Source organism: Pomacea canaliculata, linkage group LG8 (assembly GCF_003073045.1).
Source record: "Pomacea canaliculata isolate SZHN2017 linkage group LG8, ASM307304v1, whole genome shotgun sequence".
NCBI lineage: Eukaryota > Metazoa > Mollusca > Gastropoda > Architaenioglossa > Ampullariidae > Pomacea > Pomacea canaliculata.
Window position 1 is genome coordinate 11,096,489 of NC_037597.1, and position 18,714 is coordinate 11,115,202.

Genomic DNA, 18,714 nt, shown 5'->3' on the forward strand with positions numbered 1-18,714 from the left:
TTATCCGATCAAGGACGTTCTTCCCTAGTAGAAGCGACACGCGCCTCCTGCGCTCACTTGTGACCACATCGACCAGGTCCTTGACCACCAGGATAGGAACGTCCTCAGACGCTGGCCGTAAAACATGTCCACCACCGCCACTCCTGAGTTTGTTTTAGCTGTAAGTCCTGTATGTGCCCTCGTGCCCACTCGTCAGTGACCGTCGTTACCTCACTGCCGGTGTCGAGCAACGCCATCACTCAACTGCCATAAATGACAACCTCCGCCGTCGGACACTTTCCAGTCAGGCCAGCTACACTTTATTTCCCTGTCATCCTGTTACGGACGACGGGGGCAGTCACTTTCCCTGACCGGTCGGGCTGCAGTCCTCCGAGATGGTGTCAATCGCCGCCACTTCGACGCTCTGCGCCGCCTTCTACCTCGCCTGCTTAAATTCTGGAGCTTCGCGGCGTATTCGTCGACCACCTCCTCACGTTGCTGTGGCACTGTTTTTCTTTCCGTTCGCCGTACGCCTCCACTAGGACACCCAAGATCTTTCTCGGCGTATCTCTTGCGTCATGCGGAAGCATCATAACTCGACGTCTGGCAGGTCCCTCCAGAGAGCTCAAGATGTAACCACGAGCCGCATTCTGACACATCGGGTTTATGGCGAGAGCTAACTCGACCTCTGTTTCAATCTCGTCGACACTCGTTGGTCCACCGGCAAACTACTGAAAGCGGACTAACTAGTATGCTCGTAGAGCCTCTGCCCACCCAACGGATAGCATCATGGTCCTCTCTATGTACTAATCTTCTGTCGTGGGCTTCTGCCCGTGATGAACAAATGTTTCTTTTTGTTCAGCAGTGCTTTTAGGCCCTTGGTCACCCAAGGTTTGTTGTTAGGATAAACATACACTGCCTTGATGGACTGGTGCAATCAACACTATTTTACTCCTCACTTTTACTCCTAACTGTTTGTTAAATGTCTGTATGGGTATGTGAGCAAAGACAAATTTCTGTCCTCCTGGGCAGACAATAATTTAAAGTCTGTTTTGATTTTGATTTTGATTTTGATTTTTGATTTTGAACGGTCACCAACCTACGCTGAAGGAAATATTTATCGCAATGTGCACAACATGCAGAATAACGTTAAATACTTTAGCAATTCGGAAAACGTCTGGTTTCTTACCGCCAACAAAGTGTTTCGAACAGATAAGTATTTTGTTCCACTTCTCTTCTGTTGTAATATCCTTTCGGTAAAGCCTTCCACAGACGACGTCGTTCTTCTGTAAGTATTCTTGTTTCGTCACCTTGGTTCAAAATAATTTTGGGTATCCTATGAAAAGATACATCTAGAGGAACATTTCGTTTACTGCAGGGCTTGTTTCCGCATCCTTTTATACCGCAGACGACCATGATAACCGATCAACTGCTAGCAAGCTTCTGTAACCACTGCTTTAATAGGGTAAACAATAAAGCAGCGCGCAAAAACTGATGACGTCACGTGAAAACCACCCATAACCATCTGTGTCCGTGCCGCTTTGCGTGTGACGTCATGATCAGGGAGGGAGTATTTCTACAAACGGTGTACACTACTTCATGTACCAATAAAAATAAATTGCTGTTGACAGAATACTTCTAAAATTATCCAAAGAGATTACATATTTCTATAATATTTTTTCAAAATTTTTTTCCAAATGCCCGAGACTACTTTGACCTAATTTTCTAGAGTTGAACATAGCAACAATGGCAACAAGCCACGGTTTGTCCTCATACATCACTTCTTGTGTTAAAAATCCGCTAGATCCTAAAACAGGATTGATTAAAACATTCCCGGAACGTTGTTCTGGGCTTTGTGGACTGGTTGCGACGGATACAGCTTTATCAGCAGTGAATGGTGAGTGTTTCGACGATAATCAAGGTGAATTCTTCGGTCGCACGACACTTCCACTTAAGTCGCTTGGTGTTGAAAATGAGCTCGATTATCTGTCTGATGAGCAGTTCTACGAAAAACTACAGGAGCTAAAGAAGGCCAACTGCAAAACTTTGGAAGAGTGTGAAAAACTCTATAGCGAGAAGTACGGGAATAGGACAGCGAGAGCAAAAGAAATGGTTGAACATATGTTTGCCGCTCGACTGGCTGATCGGTCGGTTCATGCCAGATCAGCTGCGACAGCAGAAGACCACATAGACAGTCGGATGAATAGCTACATGCACATTCTGGGAGATAGCGTGAAAGACATGTCCGCTAAACCGCCACTTGCGCCTGGTGCTTTGGCAAAACGTGCTTCATTAGCACAAACCATGCCAACGCGTAGCAACTGTTTTCCAACAAACAGTACAACAGGCTATAGACCACGCCCCAGATCAGCCCCTTCCTTAACTTACCTAGACCGCGAATATTGCAGCCTTGATGAAGAAGACTGGCGAAGAGCTGTCTCAGATGATGGTGATTATGAAGATGAGGATGCCCAATGGGAAGTCAAACACATGGATGGGGAGTTAAAGTCTCCAGTTTCTAGAATACATGACATGTGGCAGGACTTTAGAATAGATGATTACTTACCTAAAGAAAAACAACACTCTGGTGCTTTTGTGGCAAATAAAAAAGAAAAGCAAAACAAAAATGCAACAGAAGAGTGGCGACATAGAATTACTGTACCAAAGCCTTTTCAGATGTCTTTGCGTGAGGAAACAAAGACTAAGAAAAAGACCAAATCTCAGATAGAGTTGGAAGAAAAACGTTTGCAGAAACTGCAGGAAGATGAGGCAGAATGTCAGAAGAAATTCAAAGCTCAGCCAGCCCCTGCTCATATTTACCTCCCTCTTTATGATGACATTCGAGAAAAGAATGAAGCCAGGAGACATTACGTCAAACAATATTGCAAGGAGATGCTGAAGTCTATGGAAAAGCCTTTTAACTTTATGAAACGAGAAGAAGTAAGAAAGGCTTATGGAATTGAGTCTGCAAGAACAGCTAAGAAAAAACCTATCATGAAGGTGGCAAAGAAACCAAAATTTGTTGCAAAACCTGTACCACAATTTGTGTTTGATGATACATTAAAAAATAAACACTTAGAAGATGAAGAATATCGCAAAATCCGCATCAAAATGCGAGCTGAAGAAATGTTACAAGCATCTTCCTTGCCTCCTAGTATGATAGTTCAGAAGAAGGTTAGAGAAAAAAAAGAGCTTGTGAAAGCTAAGCGAGAGGAGAAAGGGAGCCAAACTAGAAGGATTTATAAAGTTCCTAACTATGATTTCCTTTACCAGAACTTTCAGAAAGAACTAGCTCAACGCAGAAAAGAAAGGGAAGGAACTGTGGTTAAACCATTCACTTTGGAAACAGAGAAACTGAGATCTAAACGTATTTTGCAAAATGCTGAAGACAAGATGCTGACAGAAAACCAGTGGTCATTCCAAAGTAGTGGCACTAATCCACATTCAAATCTGGCAGGTAAGAAAAAACAAGAATTTACAAACACTTGCTAGCTGTATCCCTGACAGAAAGTAAGATGCCATGATTCATTCTTTCACAGAATGTACATGCATGACTTTGTGTGTAGAGGAATTTGGATTACAGTTCACACACTTTACAAAAAAAAAACAAAAAAACAAACAGAAAAACACTGTAGCACAGCAGCATTGTAATAAAACATTAAGCCAAGGTACATTTCTAAATCTTCATAATAAGTAGTCATTAGTCAAATGTTTCAAAGCAGGGTTGGCATGTTTGCTCTCAAAAGTTCTTGCTTTCACAATTGCAACAATCTGTTTCTTGATATATTTACTGCAGTTTTAATGGGTTTATTACAAGGAAAATACAGAAGTCGTTTGACAACAAAATCTGCTCTAATATTAGGTGCATCGTCCTCATCTTTGGATTCCATCCCCTGTCGGACAACAACATCAACAGAACTTCGTGCTTATTTGCTGAAGTAAGTAAAGTAGGTGTAATGGAAAGTTTTCAAAAGTAAACATTTATGTCAAAATCAACTGTTTACCATTTAACTCTTACAGATGCATTTTAAGACACTAAGTCAGTTCTCAAGTATTTTACATGACATAGCCCTATGCTCCTCAAAGGAGCAACAAGGAATAAACTATTTATATTACTAATCTTTTAAAACAAATATTAAAGTTTGGGAATGAAGGCAGCAAATTTAAAACAAAGCATTTTTTTCAAAAGACAAGCTGATTAGTACAACCTTTGCTAAGGTATATATGTCACTAAAGTTTACTAATGAAAAGGCAGGGTACAACAGAGCAAAATTTGGTTCTTTATTAGGTTTGGAGAAAACAAATTAAACCTTACACTAGCAATTTTTTCTAGGGATGGATTGTGTGGGATAGGAGAGATGGGCAGTGGAAAAATTAGATTAGCTGGATTGAAATAGGCACACATGACAAGATTTTGTAAATTGTTTAACATAAAGCCAAGTTGAGTTTAATTGATAGGTACTGATATTTTGGATATTTAGCCTTCAAACTTTTTGGTTCCAAAACAATGGTCTGAAATGAATAGTTGAATTAAAGACTAGCTCTTGGGCAGCACAAAGAGGCTGCATTGGGGTGTTGTGATGTCATTAAAACCATCTGGTTGTAAACAGTCAGTTTTCTAAGTGGAGTCGTCAAAACACTGGTAATCTGGATTTGCAAATTTAACAAATTCTGAGCCATAGTGGGAGGTTGAGCAAATTAGAGAACACTGTTATGACAGATGAGAGATGAGAAGGTTAAGTAACACTGAGTGCATGTCAATGTGGTGTCAGCATGCTTCAGTATGGCAACATTGTTGAAGAAGGTTCAGCCAACAGCCTCCCTGTGTGAAAAATTGAAGAATGTCATTATAGAACTGAATAAACCTGCATCACTTTCATTGAGAATGGTTGAACTGGAAGTAGAATTTTTGCTGACTCCTACATTCAAACAAGGCACACACACCCTGTTTTCTCAAAGTTTTCTAGACAAATCTGTTTACATCCTTTCTGTAATCCAGGCATGGGGATATTTTATTCCTCAAATGGCCATTATGATCTTAATAACATCATTCACAGGCCATACAAAATTATCAACTTTAAAATTAACAAAAGTTACTGAATTCTGAGTCCCACTTGCGGCTGCCTTGATTGGGCCAGAACAAATGATTTCAAGGGCCTTATCATCTCTCAGCCGAAGTAATTCATTTGTGGAAAAAGGAAAAGTGTGTAATGTGTGATTTATCCTTGTTTTAAAAATGTTGGCAGGTCTAAGAAAAATCGAGAAGCAAGGTTAATGGAGACAAAACAAGAAGAAGAACGAAGACAGAAGATGCGTGAATTGAAGCTTCGCAAGTATATTGCTGAATATGGCACACCGCACATGGAGTCTATCAGCAACTACCAGAAAAAGCACAAGTTTGTCACCATTGTCCTGCATATGGATAGATGTGTACTCTTTTCCTGGTTTAGATATCTGCAGTTAATGAGACCATTCTATGATTTTTTTTTTAGCCTTCTGCATGCATCAGTTTGTCTTTGCTGAAAATACATCTTTATTGTCTATTTCTGTGCAACAGAATAGAAATTTTTCTTTGCTGGGAGCTCATTAACTAAATAGCATGTAGTCATATCCTTAACTCATTCTGAAACTTACATACTCACGCATTAGGTAGAATATTACTCATGGTGATGAAAACATGGTGTAGTATATCATTTAGTGGGTATCAGCCTCACTGTTTTTGCTGCATATTGCCAGTTTTACACAGATAGGGTGGTGATGGGAAATTTTGAAACCTTCTTTTTAACATTTTGGTCTAAGAGAGATAATCATGTTTGAAACTACTTCAGCTAGCTGAACTATTGATTTTTTTTATTTGCCTGTCATTAATATTTATAAACACTTCAATTGTGTCACATACACTATGGAGCTTTCTATATAAGCTATATATATCACTGAAACTATGCTTATGTCAGCAATATTAACCAAGATGTGTACAGGGTGGATGTGTGTGTGTAGTGCATGTGCTGATGCATGCATATATTTGCATTTTGAGTATTTATAGACAGATAGATGTCTCCTCATATTATTTTTATTTTATCTAGACAAGCAGATCATGAACAAAAGGAACGATATGACAAGTACCTTGAAGAGATGCAGAAGAGGGTGGAGAAACGTCCCTTGCTTTTTGAAAAGGAGACCCAGGTAGGTTTCCAGTAGAGTTGTTTGAAAGTATGCAAATATAAAGTGATTTTGATCCAAAGTGTTGACTTTTGGAAGTTTTTTTTAATGAAGATGTGGAGGGATTTCATTACATACAGAATTTTTTTTAAATAAGAGACTGCATGTTTGAGTAGTAAAGGCTGTAACACAAAATGGTACATGCCACTTATAATCAATCCTTGTGCTCTAAAATGTAAGTGTAATATAGATTAAGCATACTTTTTCTAAGCTGAATTCCGATGGAATCAAAGTCAGTGCATGCTCATAAATGGAATGTGTGGGACCAGACTTACAGCATGCTTACAACCTGTGTTCAGATATCACTCACCATGGTAAAAAATTTAATTGATTACACCTGGAGCATGCTTTATCCAAGGCATAGCATATTAAACTGAGTTCAAATGAATACTCACATCATGCTCATAAATTGAACGTGTTTACTATCTGTAGTGCAGATAACAGAAAGTAATGCATTTCTACAGATCAGTCAAACAGGTGTTAAACCAATGAAACAGCATTTTAAAGTGATATGTTTCAGAATATTGTCAGCCATAACATTTGCATCAATAAATTTCTCAATAAAAGTCCCGTTTACTTGGGGTTTGCTTTTCTTGCAACTCTTACTGCTAGCAATAAGCGGTTTTCATTTCTACAGATCAGTGCTGAAAAGGCAGCTGAAAAGAAGTTTAAGTCAACCCTCAGAAGCGCAGGAATTGATGAGGAATTCCTGCAGAGCCAAAATATTCATGTGTCAACAGGAAAAGACAGGGAGTGATCAACTGACAAAAAAGAGACCAATAGATCTTTTGCCAAGGTTATAGAAGAACAAGCAGCAGTATAATCTAGAAATTATAATGCAGTTATGACCAAGAGTTCTTTTTTGATGCCTAACATTTATTTTTGAAGGGAACAAGATTTTGCTGATGTGTTTACATATTCTGTAGAAAGCAAAATGTAAACTGTTGTTTGCAAAAGAATGTTAAGATTACTACTTTTTAACCTGCTTAGATGTCTCCTCCCTGAAAAAATGTGCCAGAAATACTTTTTCAACAAAAAAAGGTATTGTTATGTCTAACAGAAATATCTAAATATAAAAAGTACCAAACTTGAGCATAAGTAAAGTGGGGAAAAAACCTAATAGTAATAAACATAGTTATATAACACATTTCCTCATTGTAGAGTATATTCTGTGTGCTTTACACAATTAAAAATAAATGTCACTTACAACTCTACAGCTATGTTCAGACTAGATCAAAACACCAACAAAAATTGTGAATTTAAGAAATGTAATATTAGAAAAATAGTCAAACAAAATGGTTGACCTAATTCACCATACATTAACATTTTGATAACTGTAAGGATTGTGTGCATATAATTTTAATTATTTTGACAAATTTAGGGGTAAAATAATGTGCAGATTTCAAAAATGTTAATTTGAAACTGGTATTCCACACAGATTTTGAGATACAGCATGGGGACAAATGTGTCCCTATGGTTGATAAGGGAAAGGTATTGTAAATAAGGTGAGGTATGGGTTTTGTCAATATAATGAAATGTACTATTGTTATAAACATCAGAAATGATATGACACTGTGATTAGAACAAAGATACATCTTTTATGCATGTAATGTAATTTATAAATGATACTTCTCAAAGCAGTTGCATGATGTTGTGTAGCACAAGTGAACATAGCATAAATCACACATCTTGTCAGTCCTGCTTTTAATTTTGTCATTTGTACATTTAACACACCTCTTGAGTTTTTCTTCTTTGACTAACTTAATATGCTCAGGTCGTGGGATTGGCATGATCTTTTTGCTGCTTCTAACAGGTCCTAATGGAATACTTCTCTTCCTGTTTGTGTTATTTCCATAGGGCTCTTGCTATCATTGACTGTACTCAAGCTGTGATATCTCCTATTATTCAGGATTGAATTCCTGATTCGTCTACGTATAAGTACAGTGAACGTTGTTCACTGCTATGTCCAACAAATTGAAAAATATTCGAAAGTAGTTCTTCACCTTTGACTTTTGATCAACTTCATATGTAATCTTTTCCTGATTCATGAGATTGATGCCACCCATAAATTTGTTGTAGGCAGCAACAATTTCAGGACAAGGCACAACAGATCTGTTGTCCATCCACTTGACACTCCCTCTCCAAGTCCATATTCAGTTTCAGTTTTCTTCTCTGTGTACTATAGTAGAATTGATACAGGTAATTTTGAATTGCATATCTGCACCACATCATGAATTCCCATTTTAGTGGTTTGTCATGGATGTTTTGGAAGTGTGTAATACATCCATACAACAATTAAAGTGCCTTAGTCTCACAGGGTTGCCATCGCAATGTTCAATACACCTGTAAACATGACCCCTGACGTCTTGTCACTGAGCTGACGGTGCCACGTCTTGCTGAGGTTCACTTTACTACCAGTTTTTTTATCTCAGCTTTTATACTTTTAGCAAAGTGCCATTCCTCGTTAATGTGTGTAACATCTTTATTTCTCGCTAACTCATTAATTGCCACATTACGGTCGTGAACATGCTCTTGAATGATGACATCTAACGCATTCATATTTTCATACATCCTCTCGCACCGGCCACTGTTTCGTGCCGCTGGGTGCACACGTCATCCTCTTTGGTGATGTGCTGAAGATTTAGAACCTTTTGGGTCGACACTGCCAAAGTAACATCATCAGTGTGATATGAAGTTCTTTGACATGCGTGCCTTGCATCTGTCATCACACTATATAGTCCTGTTGATCAGAGGAGACTGTTCTGCTTGAAGTGAAACCGCGACAGACTGCATGGCGGTTCATGAAGTCAACGACTGCAGATCTACAGAATAACTGTCACCTAGAGGAGACTAGTTCCACACAATATTATGTCTGTTAGGACAGCCAAAGATGATCAGCACAGGCCCCTCCATTTTTTGATATCTTCATCGCGTGTAATAGTCAGCACCGTGTACTCCTATCTTCCCTCGCACAGGCGAAACCATTGAAAAAATAAACAAACAAACAAAAAAACCGCCCACAAAAAGTTTTATTTGAAAAAGTTTGCTATTTTTAATCTGCCTGTAGATCTCCACCTATTATGTTACTTTCAGGTAAAGGCAGTTGTCATCACCTTATCCACGGATCGAATTTATGCACGCCTAAAAAAAAAAAAAGACCATTGAAGCACCTAAGCTATAAACTAGGAATGCTATTAGTGAGCATTAATTAATCACTGCTGTGATACATGGTCACTGTCAAGAGTAATGCATGATTAATAAATAATGTGTTTTACATGAAACTGTTGACATTATGTCTACCAATTTAATATCTCTAGCTTCAACATTCTGCATTATACCTCTTGATGCCTTTACATCCTTGCATGGTAAGATACTCATATATTTCATGTCAACTGGTTAAAAACATCTGCAGTAGCTAAGCTACAGCACTAATAATTCAATAATAAGAGGTTGTATTATAACTTTTGTTTACATTTTATGACTGTTGACTGCAGCACTTTTACCCTTAAAGCATCTTTTATTAACTCACTGTATAAAGTTCAGAATCTGCACTGCATGTTACATATAATGTTACCTCACCAATGGTATCAATTAGTGGATAAGAATGAGGTACAATTAATGTTCCTTTATTACAGACTCCTGTCTCTTGTTTTGCCTTGTTGATCCTGACCTTTGCTGAAATACAGCAGAGCAATTTAAAAAAAAATACAATTACTTAGGCAGTTATATTTGTTGATTTGAGTGTGCATGAATTTGAGTTCCAAAAGTGAACAAAAGCCATGGAATCAACATTTCACATCAATTTTTATTTTGTGTATATATATACATCAAGTAAAACTCTTCTACTTGTATGTTTAAGATTCCAATGCTTTCCAGATAATTAGGCTTGCCAAAACAGTCCAATTAGATTTTATACAAAAAGCTTTACACATGTATGATGATAATCATTTTCTACATAAACCTAAACTTTTGAGAGGCCAGTGGTCAGAAAGTGAGGAGATGCAGAGGTGGGAGCACCTTTTACCGAGAGTGCGAGTGTGTGGTGTAGAAGTTTCGCCATAAACAGCACTATGGACTGGCGTTGGAGTAAAACGATTCAGAACCCACGAAAGTGTTGTGTTTAGTTCTTGTGGAAAGATTGGGAGATCAACCGCATCTACCCTGCTACATTAAGGCGGCCAGTAATTTAACAGCGCTGGAATGTTCGGTGTGAGAGAGAGCGCATGCGTAACGAGAAAAGGCAAGATGTTTCTAGATAGCTTTTGTACAGTGTACAGCCCTGAGTGAGAGTGAGCGTTAGGAGTAGGAGTAATCGCAGTTAGAGTAGTGTGGAGTAAATGAGAGTTGTGGAAGCTATTGTGGGCGTGTGTGTCTCCGATAGCTTAAATACGGAACAAATATACCACCGTCCTACTTTCCTTGTAACATTCACAACCATCCATATCAATGATTACTGACACCATGTATTCAAGAAAGTTCAACACAATTTTATGTCTCCAGTCATTCATTTAAACATGTGGTTCTTAACCTTATTTGAGGTACCGAACCCACAAGTTTCATATGCACGTTCACCGAACCCTTCTTTCGTGCCATCACGAATTGCGGGTGTGTCTTGACCTCCGTGGCGGAGGCTCCGCCGAACCCCTGAGACCGACTCACCGAACCCCTAGGGTTCGATCGAACCCCAGTTAAGAACCACTGATTTAAACAAAATAACAGTGATGTGAAAATGGGATTAGGGAGAGATGGGAGGAAAGAATACGGCAATGTAACGTACAATGTGAAATGAATTCAATTAAAGAGTACATTACTTTCACATGTACTAATCAATCATACTCTTGGGTTTGCCTGTTAAGCAAACAATACACAATGAAACTGTTCATACTATTCCTAAACAGGGTCACAACTTCAAGGCTATTTCTCCCTGATAATGCGCTAGCGAGAACAAACGTAATAAGTGAGATGAGACTGAAATGAAACAAAGTCGTTGGCAGTCTATAGGCAGACACAATGTCCACAATCCTCCTCCTACCATTCCCTGTACCTTGACACAACTTATAAACTTAGACCTGTACTACATTTTCAAATTTCAAAGTTTGCGTGTGTGTGAGAGAGAGAGAGAAAGAAAAAGTGTGCATACCTGAAGTTGTCCTTATAAAAGCAGTGGGTGTAAACCAAGATAGATTTAATTGTTCAAGTTTGCCTTGATGACATCACATCATTTAAGAAGAACTCCTTCCCCTCGACCTAATCATGATAACTGCCTATGGTACAATTTTTATGTCAAAATAATTAGATTAATATACAGCTGATTATGAAGTGGCTAAGAGCTTCTGTGCATAAACTGCTGAGCAAGAAGTGAAATTATGGAACAGAAAAACAATGTTTGTTTCAAAAAAGACTTTTGTAAAGATGTACACGACTGAAGATGAAAGAAAAAAGCTATTCCCATCTGGCTTTCTAAACATGTGAAAGGTTAAATAAGAAGATTGAGGAGTAAATTAAATAGGAATCTTACTCTCTGTGTTGATTTAATCTATGGGAGAAAGAGAGTGGATGTGGGGTGAAATTGACTTCTAAGATGGGTGGTAAATAGTTTTCATATATATATAAGTAATTTTTAGGAGTGGCATTCTGCCTGATTATTACAATTTAAAAATCTTGCAGAAGCACTATCTTCTTTTGTGTACTCATTACCTCGTAAATTTTCTACTCACATTAAAAAAAAAAAAAAAAAGTAAACTGGAACATCTTAGCACTTCTAACTTACAGCTATACTTCTGTTTTAAACAAGCGCTTCCATCTTAGCTAGCTTTTCTTTCACAGGTCACAGTCAAGGTTTGCATGCCTGACAACCATGTAAAGCTGTCCACACATGCATACAATGAGTAAGCTGCTGAACTTCATGAGAAAATATAGTTCCAGGCAGGCTAAAAGTGCTTAACAAAAAAGATACAATACTAATAACTGCTAGGAGCGAAAGGTCTTCAATTCTGGAACGGAGGAAGCATGGCAGAAGATTCTTGAGCAAAGATGCCAGTGTCTAATCATCAGGAATCTGTAGGTTAAAATGAAAAGATGAAATGAAAATAATTTTTTGAATACAGTTTCTTTTGCTTTAACAATACTTAGTAAAATGGATTTGTAACATAATTTACTACATTAAAACCTTGCTAAAATCCACCAAACTCGGGTCATTACTTAATGGGGTTGTAGTAGGGAGATCAACTATAGTCACTGCACAAACCAGAACTTCAAACATTTGCAATTACTTAATGGGGTTGTAGTAGGGAGATCAACTATAGTCACTGCACAAACCAGAACTTCAAACACTTACAATTCTAAATTCAGTCTTTAAATGTTCAAATAATGCTCTTAAAAACTATAGCAGTATGATTTTTGTCGTTTTCCCTTTTACTTGGTTGTTTGTTTTTAATGCCGTGCCAGCAACTAAAGCTACATCACGGCAACAAAAAGTAACCTTACCTTAAAAAGTTTAGGGACAATTGTTTGTTTACTTGTGTTTAGTGCCTAACTAGGCTAATGGCTAAGGAAAAGTAAGATGGTTGGTTGTCCAGTATTTAAATTGCGTGATGAAGATTAAGTACCATGCGCTTGTATCATCGTCAATGGCTCATTTCGGGTCCTTAATCTACAGTGCCAACCTCTCCAAGAAACTGAGTCTTTGCAGTTGAAGATATTTTGAACAAAGAGGTTAATTTACAGTTTGCACAACAGGTCTACTTGTATACCCACTGGCAAAATAGTGACTCCTGCTACTTCAACAGCAACACATGCTTCACAACTGTGACCACAGCGACATTTGCTGACTACAGGCGACACAAGCCTGACACAGCAATTAAGTTATCGGCAACACATGCCCACAACAGCTTCCACAACTCTCGACTCACTCTCTGTCTTAACTCAGACTGCGACTGCAAGTACTCCTAACACTCACTGTCACTCAGGGCTTATATACACTATACAATAGTTACCTAGAAATATCTGCCAGGGTCAGGTACCACATCAAAGTGCTTATGGCGCCAGGTGACACCTCGCGCTGACCACTACCACATTTAATTTGTAACAGTGTTTATATAGAATTGGTGAACAATTTGGGGGTTGTAACTTGGAAGGTGGAGACCAAAGCAGACTTGGAAAAAAACATCAGAGACCTAGGCAAAGGACATTGGATCCACATGGCCCCAACTGAGGGGGTGCTACCCAAAACCGGGTCCGCTTGCGAGGCGTTGTTGCGTCTCCTCGAGCATAAACTGTCGGTTGTAAATTGGAGTTCGGAGGTAGTTGTAATAGATGATGTCTATAGACCTAACTACACATATGAAACATTTTTTGGCTCCTAAGTGAGGGGGTCCTAATCGGTAAGGTCTTAACAGAAGTTTTACTGTATTTATAATCAACAAAACTATAATACATGTGTGTGCCTCTTCTGCTGCTCTTGTTACATTGTGCGGAATGCAATAATAACAAAGACTACTCCCTGACGTACATACTTTTAATGTAAAAAAAACAAAACAATGAGTCAACGAAAGTGTTGAAAAAAAAACCCCTTTAAAATGCTTAAAGACCACCCGAATGGTACACTGCTCGTGGAGCTCGTTGATCGCAGGTGCGAATCGCATACTTTATTACCTAATAAGGAATGGGTTCTGAGGGCTGAAATTTACAGGTTGGATTTATATCGCCTGTGTCTATCTCTATTTGCAAAAATTCAGGTTGGTCTCAGAAATTTAATAGGGGTTCATGATTAATAAATATTTTCGCTTGTAGTATCAAAGAATGTTAAACCAATTTTCACTTACAGGCACTGACTTCTGCAGGCAATGGGGACCTAGCATAGAGAAAATCATTTCGTCCATTTCAAATGGCTGAAATATGATGTCTGATGACAGCAGAACAGCAAGCGTTGACTGCCTTGTCTGCCTCAGCTCCCGGAACCTGTGCACCTCCTCAAATCTTGACTGTTGCCAAGAAAAAAGGAAAAAAAATCTATGAATGAGAAAACTGTGGGGAATTTTAGCTCTAATGATTAATACATGTGATTTAGCGGTCTGGAGCTTCTCCAAACAATGGTTGGTTGGTTAGTTGTGTTTTATGCCATGCCAGCAACTAAGGCTATATCCCGGAGACACAAAGCAAACTTACTTTTAAAAGTTTACGGGTAAGTTCCTCAAGTGCTATAAACGCAAAATCTTAATCAATAAAACCCAACACAAGAAACAAGAATAATGTAAAAAAAACTAAGTGCAAAAAAGGGTTGTGGCCTAAAAGGCTACCAACAAATCAAAACCCAAAACTATCAGAACATAAAAAAAATTCTTATGATACAGCCACGTCCCTCTTAAAAATAGTTGCCGATGGGATTGACTTAAACAACGTAAACAAAGAAGCTGTTGTAAAAAATCTTCTGGTGGATATTTGTTTGTGCTTAATGCCGTGCCAGCAACTAGGGCTATATCATGGCAACAACAGGTAATCTTAGCATTACAACAAAAAGTAACCTTAACAAGTTTATGGAAAAAACCTTCCATAACATTCTTTTTAAAAAGTCAACGCAAGAAATAAACAATATGTAAAAGAGTGGGTCAAGTGTTAAAAGAAGTGGTCCTATCCTCCTTAAAAATGTAAAGACTACTGCCAATGGGACGGACCTGAACAAAGAAAACAAAGAATTTTCTATTAAAAAAATGCCTACGGATACTCTGGAGTTCAGAATAAGTTATTAAAACATGTACCACACTAAAATTTCCTTGACAACATGGACAAATGGTGGTGATTTGCCTCGTAAAAGGTGCGATTGCATGGCAAAAGTGTGTCCTCCAAGTAGTCTTTTCAGAACTGGCTACTCCCCCCACACAGGACAGCATGAAGGTAGTAGGTCAAAAGAACAGGGAAGGATGGCATGTAATTTATTTTGCCCAAAAATGTCCCAGTGCTGTTGCCACAGTAGTGACTGAACGTAGGCTGAGAAGACAGATTTATAGTCTGATGAGTCTGTCTGTGTTTCATGCCGTGCCAGCAACTAGGGCTACATAGAATGGATAAAGTGTAAAAAGAGGTGGTGAAGCCCAAAAAGGCCACCAACAAACCAAAAATCAAAAGAAAACTATCAGCACATAAAAATTTCTTAAATTTGATGATAAAGTCCTATCCTCCTTAAAAATGCAATTTGTGGCCTCCCTCTCATTCCTCATGGAGAATGACCTTTACATGATATAAATATAACCAAATCAAAAAGGAAACAAGAATACAAAAATAAAGACTGGTCTAACATGCAAATATCAACTATTGTATGTTTTACCTGCACATTATCATAGTCACCAGGTTGGTATGAAGGCAGAGCAGCAATATGTAGCACAGGATACACAGTATCCATCACGGCTTGCTTGAATAAATCTTTCATATACTCCTCATCTCTCTGTTAAAAAAGAAACAACAAATATTCTAATAATGTGTATGTGTAGTGATTATCAAATAAAAGCAACAAGCACAAATACCAAGCAAAGCCTTAAATACAATGAAAAATATAAAGAAAATATTTTGAACCAAATGTATGGATTCTAAATGTCAATTTAATATCATAAAAAAATTGATTCAAATGTGTAGTCCCAAAAAGTGAGATATATGTATTCAACATTATGCTCCTATTCTCAGAATGATTTTCTCTTGCTTATATTTTGCTCCAGTTTTTGTGCTTGGTAAGTATACCGATCATCTTTGTGTTGCTTTGCATATTTCTCACAAACATATGCATGCACAAGTAGTCCTTGCTACTCCTCGAGGAGCATAAGACCGCAAAAAACACCTCACCAATGGACCCTGCTAATACCCAACCTCAATGAAGTCAGGTATTCTGACATTCCGGCGAGGTTAGGGCAATGAATGTGCACTGGACGAGATAAGCGCAGACATTTAATAGAAGAGAAGTTCACAGAACTATTATTAAACCCTTTTGCTAAAGGGGAGAAGAAGAGAGCAGCTAGGACGGCTCTGCACCCCCTACTACAAAAAAAATGGGGCAAGGCCCCCTCAACATTCTTTCTCACGCTTTCTCTCACCTCATTCTCACTATCTGATGATTCATCTTACCGCATGTATTTTCCCAGGTTTAATTTAATTTAAGATATAAAGAATTCGGTTCATTCTTTATGCTCCCCACCCACCATGGTCCAACTAGGTGATGCGATCAAGCAGCACCTCTGAGGACATTTCTAGCAGGATTGCACCAGGGATACATAATATACTCTGGCCTTCTGAGTATGAAGACCAGATTGACCCCAGCCGCAGCCTTCTAGGGCAAACAAATGACCAGCCGGTTGATAGGTGAGGGACACATCAATATCCTGTCTAAGAGGTCCGGGCCAAAGAGGTGTGTTCAAATGATGGGCAGCAACCCATCAGTGACCTCAAACTCCAGGATCCCATCCTCCCCCAGCACGAGTCGCCTGCACGGTAAAACTTTGGCTCAGTAAGCACAGTCTCTGACCTGCAGGTGACCTACTGAATGTACCTAAAACCTCCCCTGTATCTTTCTGACAGTTGCTCACACCACATAGGAAATGGTGAATGAGGATAATGAGGACATTACACATTCCTTGCTTAGTCTAAAAAGTTACTGAGTCTGTGCCTGAAAATGCTTAAATAAAAGCATATTCTTTGGAATGGGGTAGCTGAATCACCTAGCATACTTCTGTAAACCATAGAATATGTGGCGTGTAATTGCATATCCATCACCTCCGGAACTTTGCTGAAGCAATGTCTGTTAAAAGTCAATTGGATTGTCTTGTAGATGGAGATCAAAAAGCATCAGTAATTTCTAAGTTAAAACTAAAGCATGAATGAAGGTATGTGGTGCAGTGTCTGAAATTTAGGCCACGTGCCTTTGACTTATTCCACCCATCTTCTAGTAAAATATTGTCACTTAGATAAAAATGACATAACTATTGGAAAATGACCTCTCCTGCAGAGATCATCAAAGACGGTCCACCTAAAATAAGCATGTAATAATTTGTGGCTATTGACTGGTAACAGCTGTAAAAGTTCTGGTGTACATCGGTCAGAAACTTAAAACCTTCATTAACTGCTTTACATGAAATATTAATTCTATAATAAAGAATTACGACAAAAATGCTAGGCCTTAAAAAGCTTGTTTATGGATACATGGAAGCACAGCTTTAGCAGAGACAGTGGGAAAAGAAGCAAAATCTTGAAATATACATTACTTGAAAAAGTTATTGTTAAACAGAAAAATTTAATTTGGGTAAATCTAAAAGTACTATTAAGATTAACATAGTCTTTAATGTGAAGACTTTTACTTCTTTAATTCAAATCAGTCATTACCTTTTCAACTCTGTGGGCTGAACGCTGCTTTTCCAGCCAGGAAGCCTATAAAAAAAGACATTTATTGCCATATTCATTCTTGAAGCAATTGATGAACATGACAAAAAAATATGCCCTTTAACGATCCATTATTACCCTATAGGTTAGAAGACTGCTAAGCAGGTTGAATGAGACTGGGGAAGGGGTGAGGCTTACCTGGGTGTTAATAACAGACAAATAGGTATCCCAAACTGAGCCCTATCAACAGTAAGTCTACAGGAGACATGATTCAGATTTCTGACTTCCCACACTTGTGATTGAATTACATCCAATAATAATAACAATAAATGTGTGATTTATGTAGTGCATAATCATGCCCATGAAGAAGCATGCTTCCAGCACTTAAGACAAGTAGGAGACATGGACAGAAGACAAAGGATGGAAGGAGAAACAACTATGCAGATAGGTTATAAAAAAACATAGAAGACACAAATAAAAAAAAAAAAGCTCAGCTGTCTTTGCGATGAATGAGTGCCGCAAAAATTTTGTAAAGTTGGACCATGAAAGGGTGGTCAAAATCATTGGAAAGGAGAGATTGGGAGGTAAAAAGGGAGTCTGAAATAGTGAAAAAGTTGTTCTCCAAAAAATGAAGAACATGCTGCAAGGCAAGCAAGATGGCATGAAGTTCCGCACAAGCCGTACTGACAAAGGCTGTTGCGGTTGGCAGGACAGAACTGCCGTTTAGTACTTTAGAGCCATCTGTGAAGATGGAACAGAAACCAGGATAGTCAAAGAGAAGTTCCTGAAAGCATTGAAAAAAGATGAGGTCCCTGGTGTCACCTTCTCTGAAGGCTGTGAGACCAATGGTTTTTGCTCCTTGGTATGAGTGGCATATAGGGAAGCTTGCTGTGGTTAGATGATGGAGGCATAGTCTAACTTAGAGTTGACCAGGGCTTAGTACTGACCATGGTCTGTTCCACCCCTGCAGCTGAAATGGCCAGTTGGCCTGATAAATGTCCAAGGCTTTCTGAGATGAGAGGCACAGAGATTTGACATGAGACAGAAAAGACAGTTTACGGTCAAAGATGACCTGAAGAAATTTCACATCTTGGACAACTTTGGGTACCATGGCATTACTTCGGGCACTGTGGCTTTACTTCTTAGTTACAAAAATAA

The 18,714-nt window shown here is 38.5% G+C and overlaps 2 protein-coding genes across 4 annotated transcripts in view; one reads left to right on the forward strand and one right to left on the reverse strand.

Annotated features, from left to right (window-relative positions):
• The first annotated feature begins 1,281 nt into the window (after positions 1-1,281).
• On the forward strand, positions 1,282-9,472 carry LOC112570696 (protein FAM161B-like). Its single transcript, XM_025249264.1, has 5 exons — positions 1,282-3,436; positions 3,842-3,917; positions 5,226-5,375; positions 6,063-6,162; positions 6,836-9,472. Exons 1-5 carry the CDS (start codon positions 1,726-1,728, stop codon positions 6,953-6,955), a joined length of 2,157 nt encoding a protein of 718 aa, XP_025105049.1. The 5' UTR covers positions 1,282-1,725; the 3' UTR covers positions 6,956-9,472.
• Positions 9,473-10,664: 1,192 nt separating this feature from the next.
• Positions 10,665-18,714, reverse strand: part of LOC112570695 (nephrocystin-1-like) — a 64,823-nt gene continuing 56,773 nt past the window's right edge. For all 3 annotated transcript variants that reach the window (XM_025249261.1, XM_025249262.1, XM_025249263.1), the window contains 4 exons: positions 17,560-17,604; positions 15,521-15,637; positions 14,022-14,180; positions 10,665-12,256 (listed from right to left, as the gene is read on the reverse strand). In XM_025249261.1, the coding sequence (XP_025105046.1) occupies positions 12,242-12,256; positions 14,022-14,180; positions 15,521-15,637; positions 17,560-17,604 (336 nt within the window). In that variant the 3' untranslated portion in view covers positions 10,665-12,241. The remainder of the gene's footprint in view (positions 12,257-14,021; positions 14,181-15,520; positions 15,638-17,559; positions 17,605-18,714) is intronic.